A 26,734-nucleotide genomic window follows, 5' to 3' on the forward strand; every position below is an offset into this window, starting at 1 on the left:
GGACTATGCAACATCACATCGATCAGTTCTATTAGTCCCATCAACACTATCCGCACCATCAGGGAATCTGTCAGCATTTTCAGGGGGCTCTTGAGGCTCGAAGGGCGGCCCACTGTGATCTTATCCACCAGCTGAGGATGATCCAACAGTCCAAATCTAAGTCATAGAGCCCAAGTTCTGTCATCGTTATGAAGCTTTCGATCCCTTTGAGGCTATACAGCCAGAACACGAAGTGCGGCACTGACAGCAGGCATGTCTGGCTCTTTATCACACCCAATGCGTAATGTTTTCGCCCCAAAAAATGCGGCACAAGCCCCAGCATTATAGCGAACCAAATTGTAAGGGTGGTTAATCTGCAGTCTTGTATCTACCATACCAATATTGCTAACGTGGTTCAAAGATATAGGCGGTTTGCCAGAAGGCAAGACTAGATAGTGTCTTGCTTGCCATATTATAATTGACGTGAGCTGCACAGAAAGAATAGCTCTAAATTGATTCAAAATTGATTTCATAAACCAAAGACACCGAGAATCTCTAGACTCCGTGTCTGATGGCTCAAATTACCACGGTAACATTAATTAGGTTGCTAATAAAGTGGTCCTTGGACAAGAAACAGTTGTTCGGGGGGTTAGAACAGCACTGTCCACGCCTGTTTACGTATTTTCACCGCTTATTCAACTTGGAAGTCTTCCCACTGATGAACAGTGTATGAATCATTATATTCAGCTATCCGAAACTCGTGTATCTATGATCTTAAGCTAAACTTCCAGGACCTGAAAGAGATCTTTTTTGTAGAAATCCGGTGCAACTTCAGCCCTTCGGAGTTTTAATCTATTTCAAATACAGGTAACCGCAGAATCTTTATCTACCCCGAAACCACTTCGCATCACAGTGTTTATAGCCAAGAGACTGCATGCTATGTGTCCAACTGTACGCAAGATGATGTGCCTCTGCGACGATCAAATCATCTCAGAACGAGCTTCAACAGGCGATATATTGTGGACATCAACGAGACAAATGACATTTCTCCATCTCTCTAACCACTGCCTTTTCATTCGCGGACTTTCCACTCTCCATCTTTGCCAGTTGCTTATCTTTGGTAGCTCTTGCCTTTCTCTCACTTGGAGCAGGTCCATGGATATGAAAGATGCATGGTGGTAATCCAGCATGAAAGTTTTCGTTGCCGTCAAAAGCCAAACCTTGAACTACTTCTCTGACCCGAGGGTCGACGTCACGGTCCAACCAGCGAAGAGCATCCAAAAATCCATAAGCAAATTCCTCGTCCTTGAGAAATGCGACAAGTTGCTCGGAAGTCGTATTTGATTGTAAGAATCCAGCGGCTGCGCATGCCACACCGAACTTGCGAAGTTGGGAGTCAGGCGTGGTATTTGCGAATATACTCTTACAAAATTCGGGGTCTGGCATTGTACCGGTGATGCAAAACCCGTCCTGGATGCTGTCCATGACTTTGTTCAGCAACTTGTATCGAACTTGCATACGTTCAAGGAATGCGTAGTAGACACAGAGATTCGTAAGTGTTGTGTGTTGTTCGATGCTGTTGGAGTCAATCTTGACAGTTTGGACCGTGTCTCTGTAAAGATAATCCACCAAGAAGCCAAAGATCTGAGGATCAACGTTGGGAATTTCGATCAGTTGGCTTTGTCTGAGATCCTTGGCTTGCTTTTTCAACTTTCCCCCGATCTGCGTAAGAAGGTTCTTGTGGACGGAATAGAAGCGCTGGTTAGGATATTCGCTGACCTTGAAGGTGGACATCTGAAAACCCAGGCTACTACAATCAAATCATCAGCTCCTTTATACTGTAAAAAAGAAAGAGGAAACCCACGTGAACAACTTCGTCTCAGACGGCATAGCAAGCACAAGTGCCATTGACATTCCATCGTCCTCAGTCTTTGGGGTCTGGTGAGATCAGTAAAACGCGCGAAAAGGATATTCTCGTTGACTCTCAGCACAATGAGAATCTGAAGAAAAGGAACTTACTGTTGGCGGCATCGTAGATCTCATCTTTCACTGTACTGCTGTGTTTGATGCCTGTCAATGATACTCGATGGTACCACCGTTGAATATATTGTTGTAGCGAACAGGTCAGCCCAGATTAAGATTTTTTGCAGAGCTAATACTGGAGTATGTGTGAAGGCTAGAAGCTTCTGGGACAACGAGGCGAAGTTGAAGTCCAGAAGGGCTGGCTTGGGTAAATTTTAGCCGACCAGGACCCCTACACGCGTCGAGACCAGACACACTTTTGTTTATTGACTTCAAAGCATTCTGAAACTTTTGGGCCTTTTGGACTGGCCTCGAACGTCTCTGCACACATTCTCACCCCCGTTGCTATTGCTATAATCGCTATATTCACAAGATGAATAATAACTCTAATCAAACCGACTTTCCCAACCAAAATCCCCAAGATTTGCCTACACTTGTATCCGGCTCAATGCACAATGCGCATATTGCAATAGCCGGTCCAGCAAAGGCCAAAAAAACCAAAGCTAGTACTGTTAACAACTCGTGAGCTGCATCCAATCAACGACAGTATTAGCAAAAACTGACCTGCAGATCCGCCCACAGAACTATCGTGCAGGTGATGACCGGAACCCATACTAAGATCCTCAGTTTCCCAAAGGATACACTGGTCTCAACCTCTGAGTGGCTCGGAAGAATGATCGACTTGGAGGGCTACGGTACGAAAAAGAAACCCGTGGTAATCTATGCAGATAGTCCTTCCACCTACGACCACTTGAAAGCTTGGATCTTCCACAAACGAGTTGCGGCCAATCTTCCAATGCACGAGCTCCAAAACATCTATTTTGAGGCTGAACGAATGGAGATCTACGAGTTAATGAACCGAGTCATGGACCGTAAGTAATATTTCACTTCGTTGTCTTTTATGAACTCCTATTCTTGGTAGCAGGCGAGATTCGTCCATACATCTAGCCCATGGCTCTATGGTCAATGACACGTAAATCATACTAACTCTATGCAGAAATACAGATTGGAGTTGCGAGCAACCTCTTTTCTCCCACCAAGATAGCTATGGTGATTAACCGAGTCTACGCCATGACCAAGGCGAAATCCCTCCTTCGGGAGCTATATGTTGAGGTACTCGTCGGCAAATTCATCGTTGACTCCGAGACACTGGGAGATGCGGATGCAGAAGGCGTCAATATTGGCAGAGATCATATCCCTCAGCTACACACTCTGACGCGAGACAACGTGGATCTGTTCACCGATTTTTCGATCACCTGGCAATACACTTTGAAGAATGACGCGTGGCGCCCGTGGGAGAAGCATGGTCGTATGTCTCCTGATGATCCATTGCGTTGCAAATTCCACCACCACGGACGAGTTGGTGCCTCGTGTTATGCCCAGAGCGAGAGAAACATACCTCAGAATCCGTTCTAGTGGTCTAGAGCGGGAATAGTAGGGCCTCGCATTAGAAGGAGAAGCAGCTATGGTGGTGGAAAAGCTCTTATGGAGGTCTTTGATGATTCATATTCTGGACTAGAAGGATCAATTGGAGAATGCCGGAAGCTACAGAGTTCGATATTTGATCCGCCAATTGCCACCAATTTGACAAAGCCCGCGCCTAACCTTTGACCGAGGATGGAGTTTCAGAAGTAGCGGTTTTTCTGGACGCACAAGCACCGGAAACCCGTCTTAAACTCATAAACCTAGTAGAAACTGTTAGTTGGTTGATGGGGTTTTGGATAGCGCTTAGATTTGATTGAGGATAATGGATGCACACCTTGAGATTTTGGGGTGTTGAATATTTCTTTTCAGATTAGCTTCATTGTATGATGTAAATAACAATTGATAAAATCACTCGGATTTCCTTCAAGCGAGTAAGAGCTGTACCTGCCACTGTATCAAATCCAAGTGTTTGAAGTGTCTGCTTCATTTAATCTGGGAACGCATTCTGCCAAGATGTTAACCGAACAGAAGTCGACGTTATTGCAAGTCTTTCTCGCTGGTTTAAGTTATGGTTCTGAGCCCTACATACATTGACATTATTCGGGGTGTTGATCTTTTGTACGTCACTGTGGCTTTTCAGCACGCACTCTTTATCTATGGAATTCCCCCTTTCAGTTCTCCCTACGATATTAAATCTGCCTTCTACCAATTCTTACTGCCGCCAAAATGCTACCATTCAACCATCAATCTACTGGAGCGTCTTAAGTGTCCCAACTAGTGAGTCTCCATGAGCGCTTTCTGGTTATCTCATGCTCTGCTGACTGAGGGCGTACTAGGACCAGGCGGAATCACTGGAGAGCGATGACCAGATCCTGGTGAGCCATCCGTGGTGGTTTTTACCAGCGCATACGCAAGTGGTGATAACAGAGATGGCGTTATTCCATATCATTGGATCGGCCGCGAAAGCCCATACCAGTGAGGCCATCTGCGAGTAGAGTCGGGCACGTCAAATTATAGAGTTTCGAACAAAGAACTGGACTGCTCCAAGACAGGAAGTCTAGCGAAGGAACATCACCATGGCAGAAAGAGCTGTTCAAGTGTAGCTTTGGTATTGTTTACCATCGTCCCTGCAACTTTTCTTGGTTAGCACGGTCTACTAGGGTGTATTGAGGGGGAAACACAGCTAGGGCTTGGGGCTCGTGGCGTATACAGCGTGGTGGCAAACTCAGCGGCAAGGCAACATGCAAACAAAGGAAAGAGCTTCCAGCTAAGTGTGCGACCCTAGACTGACAACACCTCGAAAAAATGTCGAGAGAACTGCCAATGTCTCTTAGTGTCTCCGCATGGAGCTCTAGTGATCTTGCTATCGAGCATTGGCGCTATTCGCATATCAACTACCAATAGCTAATACTGTCCGACGTCCAGGTCGATTCCAAACATACCACGGCGAGCATGTCTATAGATGATACAGAGAAGCAGCCCACTGCCAAATCCCCTCTCCTCCATGAGCATGGCTCATTAAGTACACCAAAGAATAGCATACAGTCGAGGGCTATCTTAACACTCACTCCAGTCGACACCATACCTCCTCCTCGCCCTTTCCCTTCCTACGATTTGCAGAAGTGTCAAGTACATGATTTACAAAATGCCACTGGCTGCAGATAATGAACGCAGGTTTGCCGGATCAGTCGTTGCCCACAGATCTTGGGCAAGCTCTTTATCAAAAGCGGGAGCGTTTATGAGTAGATACTAGAAAGCATAGAAGGTCACTTCTGGGTTTGGAAATTGGCGGATACAATTGAGCTCTGATCTTGTAAGTGTTCATCATACAGAAGAGCGCTTATTGAACTGGCCGAGTGAAAAAAAGATTGCGCAGCACAAGGCACCTCGCCCACCTCCTCCTTCCTCCTCCTGGTTTCCCCGACTACCAACCAGCGCGCTCTTAAAATAACGACAAAAGAATGCCGTGGAATTAAAAACTAATCTGCAAGAGGATTCAACTTCTTGCACGTCGTTGACTGGAACTAGCATCGTTCTTTCCAAAAGCTACCACCTCTTATTCCGGCCCTAATAAATAATGGAGGCTTGCGAAGTCGAACCTACTGCATGGAAATGAGGAGAATAAGACCTTGCAAGCTAGAAAAGCTTTTAACATCTGCTATATTTCTATCAAATATCTTGGGCGCGGGAAGCATATTTTTACAAAGAATCGAATACACACACCACATGGAGCCAAAAGTCACACGGACAGACAAATCATGCTGGCGCTATTTCAGCACATGTCATGTCAGACCTTGAGCTTCTATAATTTAGCATTGGGTAATCTACTCGACTGTTGGACACAATATTATAACAAGCACAAGAAGAAGGAATATCCCAAGACTGGGAGAAGGCAGCAACATCTTTGAGAAGGGCAAAGGGTCTGGTATAAGGATTGAAAAGGGTATAGCTGCTTCTGGAGAGAATGGTTGCTGAGATTTGAGGCCGTGGAGGACTTCGCGCATTTAGCGGAATGTTGAAAGAGTCTCTGCAGAACAGAATGCTTCCGTTCTGTTCTTTTCACTCTACATTCGTCTAGACATTCCACTTCTTTATGTTCAAAAACAGCATCAATTGACTGTATCAGCAAAGCAACTCCAGATGGGTGCTTTAATCTTCAAATTGCAGGTCTAGGCGTTGTGTCTTGAGGCTGGCATAAGCAAAATCTGCCAGTTAGTAGAAGTCACTTGAATTGTACTTCCAAATAACTACGTGAGAGCCATGATTTTGCAGCAGGGGGACCTAGGCTTATCAGCATAAGAGTTCGGGATTATTCCGGAGAATGTTGGCTCTGCACCCGGGAGGAAGCTTTTGGAATTCAAATACAATAGCAATGATGATTCCACTGTACACTTGCAATGAACGTCTACAATAAAAAGCTTGTATTAAATGTAGTCTCACAGTTAAAATAGAACACGCAGATGCAGAATATGAACTTTGTTTTTTTCATTCTTTTTGTATAACATTGTTCTTCTCGAAGTGACTTGAGGTGGGCGGCGCCATCACCACCTTCGGAGAATTGACTCCCTGCATGATTTTGACGCAAAACCCACCTGTACTGATCAATCGTATACATTCTCACCCAGCGAAACCATAATATAATTCCCGTCGCATATTTCCTCCCCAAGTCCCGAGAGCAAAAGGGGGGACCGTCACGTGATATCAACGCGCAACCACTACCATATTTTTGATCCCCAGCCCTCCGGCAAACTACTAGCAATCATGCTCATCATATATTGGCTAGCTTATTGAGATTATTGAAAACAGTCGTTTCATCATGCATAAATAACTAATCTGTGGTCTGGAGGGGTTGCATCCCTAGATGATCTGTGTGTGACGGCGGAGATACATATAAGAACCGGGAAAAAACCATGAGACGTGCCGACGGTGGCCGGCCATAGCTGAAGAAAGAATAGGCGTATTAGCCACAGTCTACTCAATAGTGGTGAGCCTGATCCGTGGGATGTTGAAGTGAATCATCTTGTGGAAAGTTCTGGTGTGATTCTGAGAGGACCCAAGTAACCTATCGTAGGTCTCCTATTGTCATTGGGTTTTCAGCTTTGTTTCTCGGTGTTCACCAACCGAGACTGTTTGGGACACACGTTGAATCCCCCAGTCCTTTTCTTCTCTTTAAATCTTCAAGTTTCTGTGGACATCATCACATTTTCGTCGATCAATTGCGCAACCTTTGTATCGTTCGCACAGATTTGCATTAGCTACTTCTTCGTCTCAAGCCCAGGTACTGCAAGTCGCGTTTCAACTCCAAGTCTCTTCAATTTGCAAGACAAGTCTGTAACACATCGCACCTGCAGGTGTCTTGAAGCCATCGTCTACGATCTCTTTGACAGCAGTCGTTGTTTACATTCTGTATCCGCTAGATAAAAACCACAGTCATGCCTCCGATTGACGATTTACCATTAGAAGAGCAAGTCATCTCATTCCGTAATCAACATCCCTCATACTAACCTGACCCAATGCCCTTACAGGTGACATTGTTACCCTCTTCGTCGGGCCCGAAAAAACAAAGTATTCCATCCACAAGACCCTCCTTCAGGACACAAGATTCTTCGAATTAGCATTCTCGGGACCATACAAAGAAACTCAGACACAAGAGATTTGGCTGCAGGACGAGACACCGGCAACCATGACATTTTTTGCCGGATATCTCTACCGCAAGAATATCCCAACGGGAAACACCCAGCAATACCTCAACGACCTTTACGACTTCTATATTTTTGCTGAGAAAATAGACCATAGGAACTTAATGGATGCTACCATGGATATGATGCGCCTCACGTCCCATACATTCGACAAATACATCGACACTGACCTCCTGGTCAAAGTCTATAATAACACGTTCGCCGGCTCGGGACTCCGCAAGTTCGTTCATCACCTCTTTTTATATGCCTTCTACCGTAACCGCAAAACAGCCATCAACACGGAGCGCAAACTTTTCCAACGAAAAGCTAAAAAGGAGGGGTTAAAGCATCAGCACTACACAGTAAGATGGAATCCAATCTTCAAACTGGACAGAGACGAGATCAAGGTCATTCAAGACATGTGTCGAGATATGTCTGACCTCTTTGCTGATCTCATAGAGCGGTTGCTGGCTCAGAAGAAGTACATGGAAGACCCGAGACAACAGAGTCCAGATCGTGAGTGGACTTGTTTCGCGCACTGTCATGGAGAGGACGATATATGTGGACAGCGGGATAACGAGCCTGAAGAGACCTTTTGGGAAGATAATACGAATGCGCGTGGGTATAAGCGAAGAATTTGTCATGATAGTGAGAGTGATGGGGAGGATGAAGCATTGACTTATAGGCTGGCCATGAAGAAGAGAAAGTCTGCGGTGGGCGATGATAGTGTCATGGAGATGCATGAGGAGATTGTGGAGATGGAGAAGGGGGAGGATGAGATGATGGAGGACGAGAATGTCGATGGGGAACCCATGGCAGAGGAGGAGATAACGGACGATGAAAACGTGGATGGATGGCCTATGGCGGAAGAGGATTTGACAGAAGATGAGAATGTAGATGAAGAACCGATGGAGGACTCGGAAGGGGAATATGAAGAAGATCTTGAAGCTTCCTTGGCGGCTATGAAGAAGGAGTTGGCTGCTGACCGTGTTGGGGAGGTGGAAGTCGAAGAGGAGCTTTGAGAAATATAGTCTTCCAACGAGAATATCGTTTAGATCAAGTGCTGAGTTGTTTCGAAGGATATTGGTGTAGAGAGATGAAGCCAGAAGATCCGTTTGTAAGGAGTTGCTGCTTGGTAGTTAGAGATGCTTGTTCTTAGGATAGTCGACGGCAGCAGAATATCAGTTTGTAATGTTGCAATCAAACACATTCAGGACAGACAGTTACTTTGGTCTATATCTTGTAGATATCAGTAGACCAAACTATTCATATTTCAAATTATAAGGGAGCTATCCTCGAGAAAAAGCAATCTAGCTTTCAAGAAAATGTTCAAGCTCAAAAAATTTTGTCTTGGAATTGTGAACCATCTCGTTGCCACCCGAGGAAATTAAAAACTAATCTCTGTTACGATACATTCTAATACTCGGAGCAGAAACATTTCGTATATCTATTAGTGGGATAGCTTCCACAATTCTTGAAACCTACCTCTTCAATAAATAGGCTGCACTGCAGTAGATTATGTCTGACGAATATCAATTAACTCTTAGATTGAAGATAGGATAACTATATCACTTACTGCCATTCACTTTTTAGGCAGCCCCGAAGCCGGAGAATAGGGCAGGACGTAAATCTTGCCCTAAAACAAGAAATGCCAGTCTCTACCCTTTCTTTCTTTCTGCCAACCTTGAAATCTGCTTACCTCTGCCACCGTCTTAAGTATTTGGGTCCGAACTCCGACCCCTACATCTTAATCCACCTTCTCTATACAACGAACTGGTTCTTTGAGTTGAACAAAAACCGACACACCTGATATGATAAACAAGAGCAAGTTTGATAAAAAAGTCGACAAGGCAGCCCCGGCCTCAGCAGGATCGAAGAAAATGACCGAAGAGAAAGCCCCGGCAGCTCCTCCCCATCCAGGTAGTGGACCGAACATTAATCCGTCGTATGTTTCCACCTAGTTTTCGGGTGATCCTTATGCTGATGCTGTAAAGTAACTCCAGAATGATGGCCACCATTGCCTGTGGAATCAACCAAAAGCAGGTTCGGTGGTCACTACAGGTCATCGTTCCCGATCATTACTCTTCTGTCTTGAGAGAGCATTTCTTGAATCAACACAGGGCTAAACAGAACATGTTCTTTTTATTTCAAGGTTACAGAACCGAGGTTATCCAACTGTTGGTTCAATGGCTACTTGTCCCCCAATTAAGGACTCCTCCTAAAATTCAAAAGGACGAATTCGCAGGCATTATCAAAAATTATTGCGACCTCTGGATTGTCGCTGATCAACTTAAGATTGCCGCATTAAAGAATCAAAGCATTTACCTTATCCACCAACTCGAGACTCAATACAAGGTCTATAACACAGCACAGCTGAACTTGGTCTGGAAAAACACTAGCAAAGGAAGCGCTCTTCGCCAATACTTTCTTGATAAATTTACCAGCGTAAAAGGCAAAAAGCTCCAGAAGGACCCGGAAGACTTTCCCAAGGAAATGCTGATCGAGATGCTGGCCGTGGCTGAGGAACAAAAAGACGCAGTCAAGGATCCTGGTGAGCAAATGGCAAAGTACTATGCATGAGGAACTTTTGGGGTGTGTTTCTCCGGTAAGTTTCTCATCTAGCATCGAATAACTGCGAAAACTGGTTAACTCTGCTAGGAATACAATCAGGTCATGCACATTGCAACCAGAGTTCCAGAAATACTACTTGGCGAGCTTTCCCGGGGCCCTACACAATGGAAGAGCTGCAATGGCAATATGAGAGGGCAAGGGACTGAGATCCAGGATTTACTGTATAACACTTCCGGAAAGGATGATATTTAGAGTGCAGTTCATGTTATTTTTTGCAAATTTGGCTTGTGCAAGATTTTGGGCAAATGGATTCTTGTCTTCCTCCCTCGAATAATTCAGATACCGATTCAGCAAAGTCTTGAAGGTCAACTACCGTGATATCTATAAATTTTAAACCTATCAAGCTTCAAACGTATGTCTATCGGTGGGCTACATTAGACTGCAAATTGATCGTCTTATATGAATATGCTGGAACTGAACTTTCGTGAGAACATTCTTTCTAAATCCAAGATATTTTAACAGATGATGAACGAAATCTTTCAACATACGACTCAAAGCGTTTCTTGATATCTCTGGTAGAGTCAGCAGGCTTTTATCATCATTCGTAGTACGTGGACGGAAACATTTGCGTGCATTCTATTATATGATGATGTGGTGTGCGATGCCTTTCGAATGGCGCAGGAAGGTCATTCTTCTTGAAAGTGAAAAGGGATTGTTGGGGGTTGCTGGTAAGCTCAAAAACTTCTTCGTCCAATTATCAGCTGCAGGACTCTTATGGCTATCCGAAAAGGTATTTGTCAAGGTCGCTCAAGTTAACTTGGCCTTAAGAAGGTATGTAATATTTTTCCATCTGCTAGAGGATTCTGCGAAAACAGAAAAGCAGGATCCTGAGCTTTCCCATTCACTTTCTTTAGTATTCAAATGGTGCGGCAAACAAGCAGTGCACGTACTACTAAATTCAAATCTCAGACTAATCCCCACATTGTAATTCTCGTCATTCGTCGCGAAATTTTCATTTCATCCATGTACTTTCCGCGCACCTACTTCTTCGTTCCATGCCAGAGGTTCCAACTTTTCTGTGCAAAACATCACCGATAGCTTACGAGAGCTACCATGATGGGTGATTTCAATTCCAAGAATGATCCAAATCCTAAAAAGATACCTACGCCACTCAGGCCTAGGAAGGAGGCAGAGACTAAAAAGGCTGAAGAAAAGCCGTGGGCGCTTCCACCTCCCCCTCCCTCTCTCTCTGAGTTTACTCCCCAGTAAGCTACTCTTGTAAAGTCTTCTCGTCCCCAGCACCTCTGGCTGACATCAAAAGTGCATCACGACAGGTCGCCATCATCTATGCTGGATCGAAATCGAACAAAACCACTGCATCATGGAAAGTCCAGAGAGTCTTTCTCTCGCACCACTCGCCTTTCATACGTGAGATATTCAAAAAGCAAGCCATCCAAAACCAACAACACGAAATATGTTGGCCGGAGAATGCATACGATATTATTGCGATATTTGTTCAGTGGGTCTACACTGCACAATTGACAACCCCTACTGTGGAAAAAGAAGATGCCGGCAAGACCATCAGCAAGTATGTCAGATTGTGGCTTATGGCTCGTGACTTGGGAGTTACAAGCCTAATGAACCAATCCCTCTATGTAATCCATCAGATTTCGAGGAGATTCAGCGTTATTGCAATTGAAGAGTTTCCTCGAATTTGGAAAGGAACGAGTCCGGGAAGCTCACTTCGTTCGTACTTCTTGGAATTATGCTGCCAGTTGCCTGCTACATTCTTTACTAGCGCTCGTTGCGAGAAGTTCTCTAAGACAATGTTGATGGAGATGATGGCCACCATGGTGGGGCAAAAGGATATACAAAATGTAATAGGCTGCTTAGACCCTTCCTACCATCTAGAGAGATTTTATGTTTGAGATGTTATAAAAACGATTGTAAGCATGAAGAACCAGAGAAGAAGATAGATTTTGTTACTGACTACAGACTCTAAAGCATATATGTACAGACAGTCTGTTTTAGGTTCACAGCTGAAGAGAGTATTGCTCAAGATGTGTTCAATGAGAAGCGGTTGATGCTATGTTGGAGATCGTTGGTTTTTTGTGTCATTGAGTTGAGTCGTCAATTACAAAATTTGGTGGTTTGATTTGTCATAACAATAGATCGAGTCCGTAACACTTGTAAGATAGCAACTTTAATGGATTGGACGAAGATAGCTATAGCGGGAGTTGAAGAGTTTGTGAGACTGCAATAAGCGACTGTTTACATCAAGATGTATGCTAGATAATGAAATATGGATTGACAGAACCTTGAACTTTATGACCCAGATCAAGTCTTCTTGATGTAAGAGAGTCAGAGACGAGAATACAGGTGGAAAAGTAAAAAGTCAAACAACGTCCTCCTAATTTCAAAGTACGAATTCATTACAACCAGGTGACAATTCAAATATGATCTGGGATTGTGTACTTATCGGAGATAGTACCTAGCAGTTAGAGTCAGATACTTTTTTGTAACGAGTTCAAAGACAAGAACAAAAAGTACCCTCTACACTCAAGATATGCATGAAACACAACCCAATTGTCACGTCGGAGATGGGCCAAAATTTGGGGCTTACCAAATATAGTACCTGAGATTCAGAGTCGGAGGTCCTTTCTTAAGACATTGAAGGACAAGGACATAATTAAAAAACTTGGAATGAAATATAAGCCTCCAATTAAGTTTGGAGTCCTTTTCCGTACAAGCCAAGAGTAAAGTTATTGTGCCAAAATTTGCCGAATCATGGCGCCGACGTCAACGGGAGGTACTTACAAGCGTAAAAAGTATTCCACACCATAGAATAGTACACATAGATGAATCTGTTTTTCGTATTCTGGATATGAGATCATTCATAGTTTTCTGATACCTACTCCACCAAGTTTTGGGTTGACAATACACCTAGGAGGATTCTAATTTCAAGAGGGAATGGAAATAATGGCGCTGACCACTATTCACTTGTGCTACACATACTAAATTTGGAGGCTACGTCAGCAGGTTAATCTTCAAATACACAGATCTGGCTACACGCTGATCCATTTTCTATCTACAACCCAAAATTCCACATCACACTCTTTCAAAGCTCCCGTTTTCAACTCCTGCCTCTCATTCCACCATCCCTTACCCTCGATCTCTCAAGATCCCCCCATCAACTCAACATGAACCCCTTCAAGAAACCCTCTCCAAGTCCACTTGGTCCATTGATCACTCCCGAGTAAGCCATCTCCTACCTATCAGCAAGCCATCTCACCTAACCCCCTCAGAACCACCAAAGAAACAGTGACCTTAATCGCCGGCACAGGCAAGAACCTCAAAAAATTCCCAATGCTGAAAGTCTACGCCACCTTCCACTCAGCACCTATGCGTATCTGGTTCGCAAAACACGACGAACTGGTATTTCCAGACTGGGAAGTAGACACCGTCAAACTCCTCGCCATTTTCCTCACGACGGCTCAAGTAAACCCTCCGACTAAAAAGCACATGCCAAAGGACAAAGTCGGCTTCGAGATGATGCGGCGTCTGAAATTGGTCACCCTTGCAAATCAGATGGAGATCAAACTATTAAGGAAGCAATGCTTTGATTGGTTCGACGCGGCGATTGATCTTTACAACTATCTCCCTGTGGAGATCTTCGGATGGATCTATGATCATTACAAGAAGGGCGGTCCGTCTCGTCAGTACTTCATCGACAAAGCTGTTGTCTTTCTCCCGGCTTCTGTTTACATGGAGGAACCACCACCACCTATTCCCAAAGAGATGTTGTTCGAGATGATGCGTGCGGTCAAATCGAAGGTTGACCCGAAGGCTTTGAATGCGGTTATGCCGAATATGGATCGGTATTATAATTATAATTACTAGATTGACTCGGGTAAGCTTTGATCCTTTGAAACCCCGCTTTCGAGTTCCGAGGGGCTTAACTAAGAAAGGTTTCTAGGCTTTGCAAACATGCTGTTGACATTAGACAGATAATTCCGGGTCTGACTTTTGAACTCAGCGATGAACCTTGCGGAAAATCTGGGCGATAAAGGGTTTTATAGACGGGGCAACGATCAATCTTCGACATTGTACATACCCAACAACCTACGCATTTTACAATATCTTTGTGAGGGGATACGGTTGGATGTTTTCATTGGTGATAATATGACCGGAATGCTCAATTTGGAGATATGTAATAGCTGCAAAAGATCAACCTTTGTTGAGGAGATTCTGGTGATAGTTGTAAGATAGTGAGAAGATAATCAATGAATCTTAGAAATATTTCACAACCGCCTCCCGTTGTATTGACCGCGACAATAAGCGGGATCTCGATGCGGGATTGCTTGATTGTAGTTTGAGAGTTGCCTCCATCCAGATCCATTGACGAACTTCATGTCATTGTACTTCTAAAAGCAAGGGGAACATGCGAAGGTTATGAAAATCGATCACAGAAGACAACTCAGCTCAAAAGCGAGAACATTGGTTAGATGTTTAAACATAGAAAATCTTTTTGGGATTGGTAACTACTTTAGTGTCTCCATATCCGCACAGCTTTATCTTTTCCACCACTTCCCACTTTCTGTCCATCAGGACTCCAATCAACTGCATACACTTCATCCTTATGACCTGGTAAATCTAGAACAAGAGTTAGATGTTTGCAAATTGGTCAGACGAGAAGGGAAGCTTACCAACAGCCAGCTTATGGGTCCGCATATCCCACACTTTTAATGTGGTGTCTTTACTACCCGTTACCAGCAACCTCGAGTCAGGACTAAATGCACACATATATACAGGGGCCACATGTCCCCTAAGTGTATTTATGAACTTTCCATCCCTTGCATTCCATACCTTTGTGTGGTTGTCAAATCCAGAGGATGCAATCAGAAGTCCATCAGGAGAGAAAGTAACATGATTGACTTGCTTTTGGTGACCTAACAGTCTTGCCACAGGTTTCGTTCCCTTTGCTGGATCCCAAAGATACATTGTGAAATCATCGCTTGCAGATACGAGTCTCTCGACGACCTCTCCCTGAATTGTAGCAGCCTTCAGAAATCTTTCCTTTGCCTTGGCAACTTTCTCCTCATCGGTACCCGGAATTTTGCCTGTATGATCATGAAAGGCTGTTCTGATGACAAAATCTGTAGACAACGCTAGATGATTTACCCAGTGAGCGTGAGAGTTTAGCGTGTGAGCCAGTGTTCCGTCTTTGGCATTCCACACTTTTACGGTCTTGTCGTGACATGCGGTATAAATGAAACCTGTTCCACCCCATTTTACGCAAGATACTGAACCTTTATGGCCACTTAGTACCAGGTCGATCGTTTGCTGGTTGGCTGACCAGACCCGAACTGTTGAGTCCTTGGAAGCAGAAGCAAATCTAGGTTCTCCAGGCCTTTGAGCGTGATATGGCTCCCAGGCTATACTCGTTATCCACTTTGTATGCCCTTTCATTGTGTTGCCGACTTGCTTGCCTGTTTTCGGGTCCCACATTCGTACTGTGTTATCCATACTCCCTGTCACAATTCGCGAGTCATCCGAAGACCAACTGACAGCAAGAACCCAACTAGTATGACCTTTCAGAGTATGTACTGGAGTTCCCGTATCGCAGTCCCATATCCTAGCGGTATGATCTCCACTCCCACTGACCATTCTCGCGGACGTCCTCGGTGAAAATTGGGTTGCAAGTATAGCCTCTCCATGACCTGGTATTGAAGAAGCACATCTCGACACTGCCTGAACTCTGAAGACCGCTTGCGGCGCGGCTGATATGTTTTGAACCTCTTCCGTACTAATTAAGCCTGGAGTAATCAGGGTTTTGTATATGTTGGCTGGAAAGGCAGTCGTATTCGTTTCGGATGTCTTTTTGTCTGGGACTGGAAGGGTAAAGCGGTAAGGTATGTATTCGGAAGGATCCTTTGCAATGTCAGCGGCTGGTTCATAGTCACTTGAAATCCGTGCAGTCAGATTGTGTACTAACATGACCTTGCAAAGTGTTTAAGAGAAGCTCGAGATTTTTGGGAGTCGCGTCTGCAACTGGCACCAGAACTGGTCCATTACCGATCGGCAATCCAGTAGTCTCGTCATAGAACTGAAGTCTCAAACTTCCGGCATCACTTGGAATTTCCTCAATGTCTTGTTGCAAGCGCGCCTTCTCAGCAGCATCGGTCCTCTGCCGCTTGCTTGGTGGGGGTAGAACGGTCGACATAACAGCGTCGGCAGTATAAGTCTAGATTTCTCTCGAAGCAGTTGGTTTGAAAAGGATTAAAGACACGGTATATTCTATTTCTAGAGAATTGTGTCTATGAATTATCGTTTGGCATACAAATAAATGTCGCTATTATCTTTTGGAAGTTTGCGATTCACAAAAATAAATTTCTCCAGGGTTATCAGCCTTGCACATGTCCACATGGTCCGTGCCCACACCTGCCATTCCCCACCTGCTTGTTTCAACGTCTTCTCAATCTTCTTCACTCATCACATCAGACGAATTGATCCCCGCTCGATTTTCCATGGATTGACGGGAATTTCTGATATACTTCTACCACATCAGATTGTTGATATGACTAGATTTTGATACTACACTAACTCTCAGCACTGATCAAAACCTTTAGAGATCAACCATGATGTCGAATCCTCGACCATCAACATCCAATAGTTACAGTGCTTCTACCAACCAATATGGATACACGATCTCTTCGCAGGTGCCCTCCACATACCGTCCAGGTACGAGTCGTCCAAGTACCACGCGCCCGGGAACAGCTAGACCTGGAACCCGCAGAAGCTCTCGATCAGGCTCTGTCTTTGGAGGCGGCGATTCTCAACAGATCATTTGCGCCATCAGCGAGGGTCGGGGGATTACTCCCACTGTCGGTCTTGCTTTTGTAAACACCACCACTGGTGAGGCTGTTCTTAGTCAAATATGTGACAATCAATTCTACGCCCGTACGATTAACAAGCTCAATGTCTTTGAACCCACCGAGATTCTCATTGTGGCAACCGCCGCTCCTCCGAATATCATGTCAAAGATGTACAAGATTGTTGAGGAGAATGTCATCGGTGCTAGACTTGTAGGTGTTGACCGTAAGTATTGGTCAGAAACGTCAGGGCTCGAGTTCATTCAGCAGTTGGCCTTTCCTCAGGACCTAGAGGCGTTGAAAGTAGCTATTGGAGGTAACTACTTTGCAACATGCTGTTTCTCTGCGGTAGGCTGCGATCATCTATTACAGCATCCCTCTCTTGTGTCTGACGATGTTTCTGTTGCAGGCCTTGAAGTACGTAGAGCTGAAGATGTCGGTTACTTTCGCATTTCATTCTCTTCGAATCAATTACCAGCCATCGGAGGGATCCATGATGATTGATCTTTCTACGATTCAAGCCTTGGAACTTATTCAGAATATACAAAATGCCAAGTCGAAGCACTGTCTCTTTGGTCTGATGAATGAAGCACTTACTCCCATGGGTTCTCGACATCTTCGGAGTCTGATTCTACAACCATCCACCCAGCCTGATATTCTTCGCAAACGTTACAACGCTGTTGACGAGCTTATGGCGAATGATGATATGTTCTACCAGACGAGGCAGAGTACGTTATTCAATACAAATGAGAATTATAATCTGACAATGTCTAGATTTGAAAGGCTTGCTAGATATAGAGAAGTTGTTGACACTGGCATAATCCCTTTTCCAACGGCCAGGTACTCGACTAACGGTCGTAGCTCATTATTGTTCCTACGCAACCTGATCCTCGACACTCTGAGCAATCGATCAATAACATCCTAATGCTGAAAAACTTCGTCGAGACAGCTCCAAAGTTCTTTGAAATACTGGCAGGAGCTCGCTCGGAGCTTCTGGCTGAGATCCAGAAGTATTGCAACCCAGCAAACCTCGACTACACTGTTCAATTGATAAAGGATGTCATAAATGATGATGTTAGCTACCAGAAATCTCCATTAGACTTACGGAATCAGCGGACGTACGCCGTCAAGGTATGACTTCTCAGCGGGCGAATAGATGTAAAACTTACCGTTTTCCATAGTCTGGTGTCAGTGGCTTTCTCGACGTGGCTCGGCAGACATTCAAAGAAGCTACCGAAGATGTTTACCAGCATGTTAGCGAGATCAACCGTATGTCTAAAAATATTCGTTATCTGTGCTGGCTAATTATTTCAAGAATCATACGAAATGAACGCAGAAACAAGATACGAAAATTCTCGACAGTTCTATCTGAGAGTTTTAGCGAGCGATTTTGATGACAAGCCCATACCAGAAATCTTGATAAATCGATTTCGGAAGAAGGATTTCATCGAATGCCAAACTTTAGACCTAATGAAACTCAACCAGCGCATCTCAGACTCCCATGCTGAAGTAGTTTTGACAAGTGATCAAACTATTCAAAATTTGCTAGATGATATCAGGGGAGAGATCTCCAGTCTTTTCAAGGTATGCGAGAGTATAGCAGTACTCGATATGATTGCTGCTTTTGCACACTCGGCGATTGCCAATGACTATGTAAAACCTGAGATTGGCGACTGTCTTATGATCGAAGCTGGCCGTCATCCAGTCAAGGAGAAGGTAGGATCCTATTTCCTTTGACCATTCATATTAATAATCTTCGTAGGTAAGTAAAGGCGACTACATACCAAACGACGTCTATGCAACCAACCAGACACGCTTTCAAATTATAACAGGCTGCAACATGAGTGGGAAAAGTACATACATCCGTTCCATTGCATTGATGTGTGTGATGGCCCAAACCGGGAGCTTTGTGCCTGCTCAATTCGCTCGTTTCCGTATCGTTCGCCAGCTCTTCGCACGAGTCTCGGTGGACGACAGTATCGAGGCTAATATCTCTACGTTTGCATCCGAGATGAGGGAAACGGCTTTTATTTTAAGGTATGCCATTGGATTTCATTCATTGGATTTTGCTGAACAGCTTCTCTTCATAGAAGTATCGACGAACATAGTCTTGCAATAATTGATGAACTCGGACGGGGTACTAGCACCAGAGATGGTCTGGCAATTGCTCTGAGCATCGCGGAGACTCTCGTAGAAAGCAAAGCCTTGATATGGTTTGTTACACACTTCCGTGAGCTTGGTATGTTCTGTCGATACTTCTTTTAGCCTATCTATTGCTCACAAGCCCAGCACAAATAATGCAACACCGCCCCGGCGTAGTAAACCAACACCTAGCCGTCGACACCTCCGAAGCAAACACCATAACCATGCTCTACAAAGTCCGCTCCTCCTTCGTCAAAGACGAACACTACGGCCTCGCCCTCGCCAAGATCCTTGATCTCCCACCACTAGTCCTCGAAGTCGCAGAGCGCGTCACCAACGCCTTAGACGAACAAGTCGAAGCGAAACGCAAATCCTCAAAGGCTGTAGCTATTGCTAAACGTAGGAAGTTGGTGCTTAGTCTAAGGGAGACGCTGAAACAGGCGCTTGATAGTCCGATGGAGGGGGCTGTTATGCTGGGGTGGTTGAGGAAGTTGCAGGAGGAGTTTGTAAGGAGGATGGAGGGTATTGATGGGGATGTTGTGGATGATGAAGATGGCGAGGAAGAGGGTACTGTTGTTGATGAGCAGAGTACTGCGCGTTTGGGGACGGCTCGTGAGAGTACTGTAGTTACCATTTCTTCTGGTGAGAGTGGAGCTGAGAGTTCTTCTGGGAGTGAGGATGTAGGTTCGCAGCGATAGAAAGAGCTCGGTATATTGCTAATGGTGAACAAAGAAGAAGGAAACAGGAGGTTGCGGAGCACATTTAGCAGTCTATAACTTGGCCACATATTCATAAACTTATAATGTTCTTGACGACACTATTTTTTCTCTAGCCAGCAAGAGTTGAAGATCCAAAAAGAAAAAGAAACTTGTGTCATCTTGAACGTTTTGTACATCACAGGGTCACATATAGCGCAACAGAAAGTATAGCAAGGCTAGAACATTGATTGATTTCCCTCACTTCTAGTTTGGGCAAATCACTGGCAAATTACCATTCAAGAGATAACCAAAGTTCCACCCATAAGCAAGACCGGCGTGAACAAGCGTAAGCAAAGCCAAGTCCACCGTAAACTTCTCCTTTGAGTGGAACGTCTATTGGCTGATCCTCTAAGCCTTCGCCCAGTCTCAAGGTGCCCAGGGTGTCAGATTCACCATCGAGCCAATCGTCAAAACTTCCAACCATTTGAGTCGACAAGAAAGGATCTTCAGAGACACTCAAATCACCACCCCCCAGAAAGAAAGTAGAACCTAGACATATCTGGTATTATAATGATTGGTTTCAAATATGCATGCCATTCAACATTCATTCCCACCTCTATCCTATATCCATCCTCAAACCCTCGAACCCTTGAACCCTTAAACGCTTATCCCCTCAACCGCCCCAGCCAGTCCACCACCCCTCCCACTAACCCCATGCCTTTCCCCTAATCCATCCGCACACCCCCGATTTAAAACGCATTTCACAACCTACATACCCAGACCAAAAGAATCGAACAATGAAAAAAAGAAGAGAAAAAGCGCACGGAAGAGGGTTCCCTAAACAATTCCATCTAAACGCCCTCGCCAAGGAAGCACACGCATACCCAACGCCGACCAAGTCTATCCATATACTGTCGTAATCCATCCATGGGAACCGAATTCCCTACCCCAATGGCGAATTCAATGGACAAAGGCCGCGAAAATTCGGCTTTCCCAATCGGATTTCACATCCTTAATTCGGCAATCAAAATCAGAAACGTTAGGATGTAAAAAGAGATGATGAATTCGCTAAATGCTGGAGACACATGAAGCAGGGGCGTTTGGAATTCGGTAAGTGTTCGTTCCGCTAATACGTATTTGGTATCCGAAGTTGGCAGTTAACAAAAACATCGCATGTATTGTAAGAGGCGTTTATTGAGGATAGGGGGTGGTAGGTGTAATTTGGTTGGGAGGTCGATTGAGTCGGGACAAAGATTCTATTATATTGTTTCGTTAAGTCGTGGGAGAGCGCTCGGGTATGAAAAATGCCACAATAAACATAAATTCATCAACCGAATCCTATCCATATCCCACGTTGCATTCATCGTTCTCAACAACCGCCCCTGGCGAGTAATTGGATCGCAAAAAGATCATGGTAAATAGCCCTCGTTCGCTGTTCATGGCGAAGGTGGGTTTCGTGGTTCGTCTGGATACGCCATATCGGAGGTTGCTGACAAAGAACTCTTTCGTTGAGCAATAACTTCTCGAGCATAAAACTCTACTAGCATAGTACCATAAGCTTCGAGCTCTTCCACAGGAACCGAGAGTCTGAAATCGTTCAAAAGAAGAAATTGAAGCTCCAAATGATTCAGTTCCGCAAGTGGCAGACCGCCAACCTAACAATTTATGTTAGTAAAAATGTCAATGGTTACAATGAGAGAAGATTACCTTTGCATATCTTGAATTGGTGTAAAATACATCCGAAAAGAACTTGCTAGCACATGTAACACCTGCAATCACAAGTCGATGGATATTAAAACTGTCCACAACAAAGAAATGGGAAAGCGGGAATGCAGCAGAACTAGGCTCCGGGGCTGCCGCTGAGTGAGTGTACTGGGCTTTGTGAAAATCCGAGTCCAACTCCGGAACACTCTTAGATGTGGCAGGTGGACTATCGGCTAAGTCTGAACCTTCAGCAGAATAATTAGAAGATGGTCTGGAGGTGTCCTGGTCTATTGTCGAGCCCCGTCTTAGAGCTTGCATAGGAGCTTCGTTGACATGGTGTGTCATACGATCGAAATATACCAATAAACTAAGAAAGACTTCATATGTTGTCGGGCAGTACTTGTGTATACGGCTCAAGTAACTTAAAATGGTGATGCTGGGGACGTTCTTCCCATGGAATGCCAAGACACTAGATGACAGTCCACTGAGATTGCTGCCCCCTTCTCCAGACGATAATGGCCTGTGTAAGTTCTCGTGTTGCTGGTCGTTGGTAGTGGTTATTTTGGTCAGAAGTCCTGCAACCATTTCTATAACGTCTGCGATTGGCATCCCGCTTATCTCATATTTGACGGTGGAGTCGTCCGTAGCTCTCCGTCTTCCGGGTCTCCCCCTTGTTAAAAACTCCTCTGTTGCGAAGCTCTGGATGTGAGCCAGATCCCGCACTTTGATTGTATCACCAGTATAACCTTTAACATCGTCCAGGGACCTTGCAGCCCTTTCTAGGGGCTGTGCTGCATCTTCTGATGTGCTATGAGGCGAATGATACTTTGTAGCTGGATTCTCCGAGAATGGGGAAGCGCCGGATTGAGGGTATGATTTCTGTATGTTTTCCTGGCTGGAAAAGCGCGGGTTGGAATACGAATTCGGGTTTGGACTCGAGCTCGATGGTGGCGACGGCTGCTGCTCTTTCTTCTCCATCGGCGCGTCTACTATTTCTGGCCCAGACTCATGATGAGCCGCCCGTCTATGTGTGTTTGATGGAACTGCTTCTACGGTTCCTGGCGAGTTATGCGGTTGAAATCGAGGGCTTGGAGGAGGCTCGGCTCGAGAGGAAGATCGGTATGGCGATTCGGCTGAAGCACGCAGGTGGCCAGAATTGCTTCGCATGTTCTTCAAACCGCGATGGTAGTGGGACCGAGAGGAGTCGGTTCCAAATTCACTTCCGAAATCGCTGATCACCGCGGCCATATCAGGCTACTATGTGTATCAACGGAGAGATATGCTGCGGGGTATTATCAGCGTGTATTTCATAAGTGGTGGTAGACACGTAGGTGGTGGGCAGCACGTTGCAGAATCAAGTAAATAGTACGGATTCGTGAATGATGCGAGGATTGCTCATTGTGCGAAGGGTGAGGGGAGGGAGGGATAGCTTTATCAGACAGCTGCAAAAGCAGTGGCTCGAGGCTGGCAGCGAGCGGTGACAGATATATAAACCTCCACAAGGCGAAGGAGAGAGTTGAGCAATTCACGCGTCGAAAGCACATGTGTGTCGAGCCGCGCAAACCCCTATGCGCTGTCGTAGCCTCACGAATCTTTGAAACGCACAGCCATGCGTGAATTACATGACATCGAATTGTTGTACCCCCACGAGGCTTATCGAACGAGCGAGAGAAGAGCTTTGCTTACCTGCAGCATTCCTAGTTCCAAACGTGAAGATGAAGTGTGCGCAAGCCTGCTGCGAACGCGAGAGAGCAATCGACGCGATGGTGGCCGATATCGTGAAGTTCGACGTGGTGGTGTTGTAGAAGATGTCTTCTGGTCTGGCACGACGGACCGCACGACTAAACCTGGATCCACTGCACGAGCCAAGGGTCCAGAAACCAGCAAGAAAAGTTGCCGCTTAGCAGCAACTCAAGCTCTCCCGAAGCGCAAGATGACGACGAAGAACCCCCCCGTTCGATCCGCACACACGAATAGGAGGACGAGGAAGTGTACAAGATGTCAGTAGCTGATCGGCAGCGATTAGGTGGCCGCTGAAATCGCACCAGGAGTGAGTCTTGTAAGAGAGAATAAAGTTGTCGGTCGGCTCAAAAGATATATTAATTTTCGGGGAATCTCGACTCAACTGCAAGCCCCAAGAAATACGGCTGGGATAGTCGCGGACGCGGACACGGGTATTTTCAGATCTGGCTAAGAAATCATGATTACTTTCTATTGGAGCTTTGTTGGTAGATGTTGTGCTACTTGCGCTCTGTACCGGACCTTCCACGAGTAAGGATTGCAGGCACTGACACGAGGCGCACTCCTGGTTTATGAGGCAGGCGCTTTCCTTGGCCGAATTCTGAAGTTGGAGAAGAAAGGCAGATGAAGCTTCAACCGCTTGTTGAATGTCCAGTCCGGGATCTTGTGTTGTGCGACCGTGGATGGAAGATCAATGCAGTCAGCAGTCGACACTAACACCCACATTATCGTTCTGGTACCGCTGCCTCAACTCGCCTGGTCAAAACTTCTGGCCTCAACTTTCTTCACCAATATCACGACATCTTCAGCGCACGCATGCATTCCTTCCGCCCTACACCGCTACCTTTCTGGGAATGTTTGTGCTGCTTGACCGCTATTGTAACCCTGTAGAAATACCGGAAAATGCGCCTCGAACACCATGCCATTAATGCTCTTTCCTAATTGTACATTTTGCCTATTCGTGACGGACTGTGTAATCGGTATCTGGCAGATATAGATGGCGATTAGCCCCCTTCTTGGTCAAGACCACCATTCTGATCACTCCTCCTGAGCTTCCATCCCATTTGATAGCCTCTTGTAATGCGCCTTTGACAAAGTTGACCGCCGTCTCCTCATCCATTCCTTCTTTCCAGTTGGCGTCGCAGTATCCGTAGATGTATGTTGAGCCAGATCCTCCAATGGCATATGACTGCTTGTGTAACGAGCCTCCGAGTGGTATTGAGTAAACCTGGCCTCCGTGTCTTTCATCCCATCCAGCAATGATCAAGCCAGCACTAGCACCAATCAGCAATTGTACAACCCATATCAACCCGTAAACCCTACCTCAGCCGATCCTTATTCTCATAGCACAACTCCTGAAACATTGCAGCGGCTGTTTGTGTGGTTGGTGGTCGACCATTCTGAATGGCATACATCCCCAACTGGTAATGAACAATATCCGCGACCGCTTGTGTATCTGCCGCCGACCCTGACCGACAACACCAGATTGTATCGTGGACTTGTGTGAGCTTGTCTGTCACTCGGTTTGCGATGTATGCTCCGGTAGTTGTTCTACTGTCCGCGCCTATTGAACCAAATGAGTCTGCGAACCAAGTGCTATAAGCTTTGGACCAACATACCCAGAATGACACCGTCTTTGAAGTTGATGGCCATGCTGAAGCAAAGTTAGCTATGATTCTGTTGATGCACGTTGGGTGCAGGCGCACATCGAAGTTCCCAAGCTATACACATGTTAGCAATACTCGATATAAGGGAGGCAGCTGTAATACTTGACTTCGCCCTTCTTTAGGCGGTCCATATCAACATGGATTCCATCTGTGGGCCATATTAGCTATCCTGCAATAGCAACATGAGGTAAAAGTAAACAGTACCCTCGTTCAGCATTCCTGAGTTTCCAAACTCCATATTTGCTGTCTTGGTATATAAAGAGCTCGATGAGATTCGATGGGATGTAGAATTGGTAGGTTGGAAGCTTGGTAGAACTTGATGGAGCTGTTGTCGTCGATTGAGCTTTGGATGTTCAAGCTGCAGGCAACTCAGACGCGAAGCCGCGCAGGTAAGGCTAGCACGTGACCCGATGCGTCCCTAGATTAGCTGGCAGTCCATATCACTCGATCACCGATTTCAAACAGAAAAATAGATAGATAAATATATGAGTACATTTTAGCTGCTATTGCTATATTATGGGAAGTAGGATCCCATTCATTCAATCCTCAAAATGCCCACAACTCCTTCTAACTCCTTGGTATATGTGCTGTGTTTAAATTCCAGCTGGCCATCAATTGCTCATAAACATCCAGAATAATACAGTGGTGTAGTGTTTCACCCTCCACGAGTTAAGCTGCTATATGTTAGGATTAATAAAAGTTCCAACAGTTTTGAGGACTTACCCTTCGTTCTCACTTAAGGTCAACGGCGTAAAAGAGTCCTTTTTCCCTTTTTCTTTCCCTTCCACTGGATCTTCTGCACACCCACAGTCATAGAAATCCCCAATATTGGAGCAATCAAATATAGGCTTCTTCAGCCTCTTATTGACCTCATTATGGACATGACATGCCCAAGCCGCAGCTGTGGATCGTGTTGCTACCTGGGGTGGGAACTTCTGTAATATCTTCTGGAAATGTCGCGCACAATCTCCACATGGGTACAACCGTGCAAAGAGATGAATGTAGGATTTCAAGGCCGCGCTGTCTTCGTCGGTAGGCTTGTCGGGGAATTTTGCCATCATCGTATGTAGGAGTTTCCAAGAGGCGTTGCCCAGTTCTGCTCTACGTTCGAGCATTAGCACAAATCGGGTAAGAGTTACGCTGAATCTTACTTCAATGTGGCATTTTCGATCTTTGCTGCCTTGTTCTCTCCCTTCAGTATTCCATCGCTGACGCTCAGCGCTTGCTGGTTTGCGGCAGCAAATTCCGCTGTGACAGGCCCGTCCGTCTCTTTTCGAGATGATAGCACGAACGTGATTCCTAGGAAAGCGCAAAAGGCTATAGCCATCAGGAACGATAAGTGCTGTTTTCGAGGCATTCTTGCGGTTTTTGTTGTGAGCAATGGAGCTTCTCGAATATGCTTACTGTGAAGCTGTTCTACCGGCGGAGGCGCAATATCCACGTCGCGAATAGGATATAATTCAATGAACAAAGAAGAACCGCAAAGACGAAACTAGTAATTAAAGGATCATATACTTAAGAGAATTGACGAGAGCGACGAATTTAAGGAAAGTGCGACAAATACTGTCGAGTGTTATTATCGTTTCATTTTGATCAGTTCAGCGACCCAAGAATTACCTAAGGATGGCGAAGGCCGGGACCTGGTCCCAAAATACGGCGGGACCATCCTTCAGGGGCGATGTTCGCGTGTCGCGCATACCCCTGCAATCGACCCCGCTGAACCCGTCTGCATGTTG

The 26,734-nt window shown here is 45.4% G+C and overlaps 11 protein-coding genes across 11 annotated transcripts; 6 read left to right on the top strand and 5 right to left on the bottom strand.

Moving 5' to 3' along the window:
- Positions 1-1,005: 1,005 nt before the first annotated feature.
- GLAREA_00256 (uncharacterized protein) lies at positions 1,006-2,010 on the bottom strand (the record flags this gene model as incomplete). The annotated part of the gene is made up of 3 exons (XM_008085016.1): positions 1,006-1,789; positions 1,844-1,917; positions 1,999-2,010. The coding sequence occupies 3 exons, from the start codon at positions 2,008-2,010 to the stop codon at positions 1,006-1,008; spliced, it is 870 nt and encodes a 289-aa protein (XP_008083207.1).
- Positions 2,011-2,374: 364 nt separating this feature from the next.
- Positions 2,375-3,417, top strand: GLAREA_00257 (uncharacterized protein; the record flags this gene model as incomplete). Its single annotated transcript, XM_008085017.1, has 3 exons — positions 2,375-2,523; positions 2,572-2,873; positions 2,999-3,417. The coding sequence occupies 3 exons, from the start codon at positions 2,375-2,377 to the stop codon at positions 3,415-3,417; spliced, it is 870 nt and encodes a 289-aa protein (XP_008083208.1).
- Positions 3,418-7,358: 3,941 nt separating this feature from the next.
- GLAREA_00258 (uncharacterized protein) lies at positions 7,359-8,626 on the top strand (the record flags this gene model as incomplete). Its single annotated transcript, XM_008085018.1, has 2 exons — positions 7,359-7,407; positions 7,452-8,626. 2 exons carry the CDS (start codon positions 7,359-7,361, stop codon positions 8,624-8,626), a joined length of 1,224 nt encoding a protein of 407 aa, XP_008083209.1.
- Positions 8,627-9,415: 789 nt separating this feature from the next.
- GLAREA_00259 (uncharacterized protein) lies at positions 9,416-10,184 on the top strand (the record flags this gene model as incomplete). The annotated part of the gene is made up of 2 exons (XM_008085019.1): positions 9,416-9,549; positions 9,599-10,184. 2 exons carry the CDS (start codon positions 9,416-9,418, stop codon positions 10,182-10,184), a joined length of 720 nt encoding a protein of 239 aa, XP_008083210.1.
- Positions 10,185-13,375: 3,191 nt separating this feature from the next.
- GLAREA_00260 (uncharacterized protein) lies at positions 13,376-14,075 on the top strand (the record flags this gene model as incomplete). Its single annotated transcript, XM_008085020.1, has 2 exons — positions 13,376-13,431; positions 13,481-14,075. 2 exons carry the CDS (start codon positions 13,376-13,378, stop codon positions 14,073-14,075), a joined length of 651 nt encoding a protein of 216 aa, XP_008083211.1.
- A 646-nt stretch (positions 14,076-14,721) lies between these two features.
- GLAREA_00261 (WD40 repeat-like protein) lies at positions 14,722-16,398 on the bottom strand (the record flags this gene model as incomplete). Its single annotated transcript, XM_008085021.1, has 3 exons — positions 14,722-14,828; positions 14,882-16,106; positions 16,171-16,398. 3 exons carry the CDS (start codon positions 16,396-16,398, stop codon positions 14,722-14,724), a joined length of 1,560 nt encoding a protein of 519 aa, XP_008083212.1.
- Positions 16,399-16,816: 418 nt separating this feature from the next.
- Positions 16,817-19,984, top strand: GLAREA_00262 (P-loop containing nucleoside triphosphate hydrolase; the record flags this gene model as incomplete). The annotated part of the gene is made up of 10 exons (XM_008085022.1): positions 16,817-17,395; positions 17,457-17,755; positions 17,822-17,849; positions 17,909-18,178; positions 18,229-18,316; positions 18,363-18,763; positions 18,810-19,084; positions 19,138-19,286; positions 19,337-19,869; positions 19,922-19,984. 10 exons carry the CDS (start codon positions 16,817-16,819, stop codon positions 19,982-19,984), a joined length of 2,685 nt encoding a protein of 894 aa, XP_008083213.1.
- Positions 19,985-21,323: 1,339 nt separating this feature from the next.
- Positions 21,324-22,839, bottom strand: GLAREA_00263 (uncharacterized protein; the record flags this gene model as incomplete). Its single annotated transcript, XM_008085023.1, has 2 exons — positions 21,324-21,542; positions 21,595-22,839. The coding sequence occupies 2 exons, from the start codon at positions 22,837-22,839 to the stop codon at positions 21,324-21,326; spliced, it is 1,464 nt and encodes a 487-aa protein (XP_008083214.1).
- Positions 22,840-23,200: 361 nt separating this feature from the next.
- On the top strand, positions 23,201-23,599 carry GLAREA_00264 (uncharacterized protein; the record flags this gene model as incomplete). Its single annotated transcript, XM_008085024.1, has 1 exon — positions 23,201-23,599. One exon carries the CDS (start codon positions 23,201-23,203, stop codon positions 23,597-23,599), a length of 399 nt encoding a protein of 132 aa, XP_008083215.1.
- A 687-nt stretch (positions 23,600-24,286) lies between these two features.
- Positions 24,287-25,236, bottom strand: GLAREA_00265 (N-terminal nucleophile aminohydrolases (Ntn hydrolases); the record flags this gene model as incomplete). The annotated part of the gene is made up of 6 exons (XM_008085025.1): positions 24,287-24,605; positions 24,655-24,895; positions 24,951-24,985; positions 25,038-25,052; positions 25,101-25,146; positions 25,203-25,236. 6 exons carry the CDS (start codon positions 25,234-25,236, stop codon positions 24,287-24,289), a joined length of 690 nt encoding a protein of 229 aa, XP_008083216.1.
- Positions 25,237-25,653: 417 nt separating this feature from the next.
- On the bottom strand, positions 25,654-26,355 carry GLAREA_00266 (FAD-dependent thiol oxidase; the record flags this gene model as incomplete). The annotated part of the gene is made up of 3 exons (XM_008085026.1): positions 25,654-25,675; positions 25,722-26,099; positions 26,150-26,355. The coding sequence occupies 3 exons, from the start codon at positions 26,353-26,355 to the stop codon at positions 25,654-25,656; spliced, it is 606 nt and encodes a 201-aa protein (XP_008083217.1).
- Between the last annotated feature and the right edge of the window lie 379 nt (positions 26,356-26,734).

This window comes from Glarea lozoyensis, assembly GCF_000409485.1.
Source record: "Glarea lozoyensis ATCC 20868 chromosome Unknown GLAREA3, whole genome shotgun sequence".
In the NCBI taxonomy this organism is placed as follows: Eukaryota; Fungi; Ascomycota; class Leotiomycetes; order Helotiales; family Helotiaceae; genus Glarea; species Glarea lozoyensis.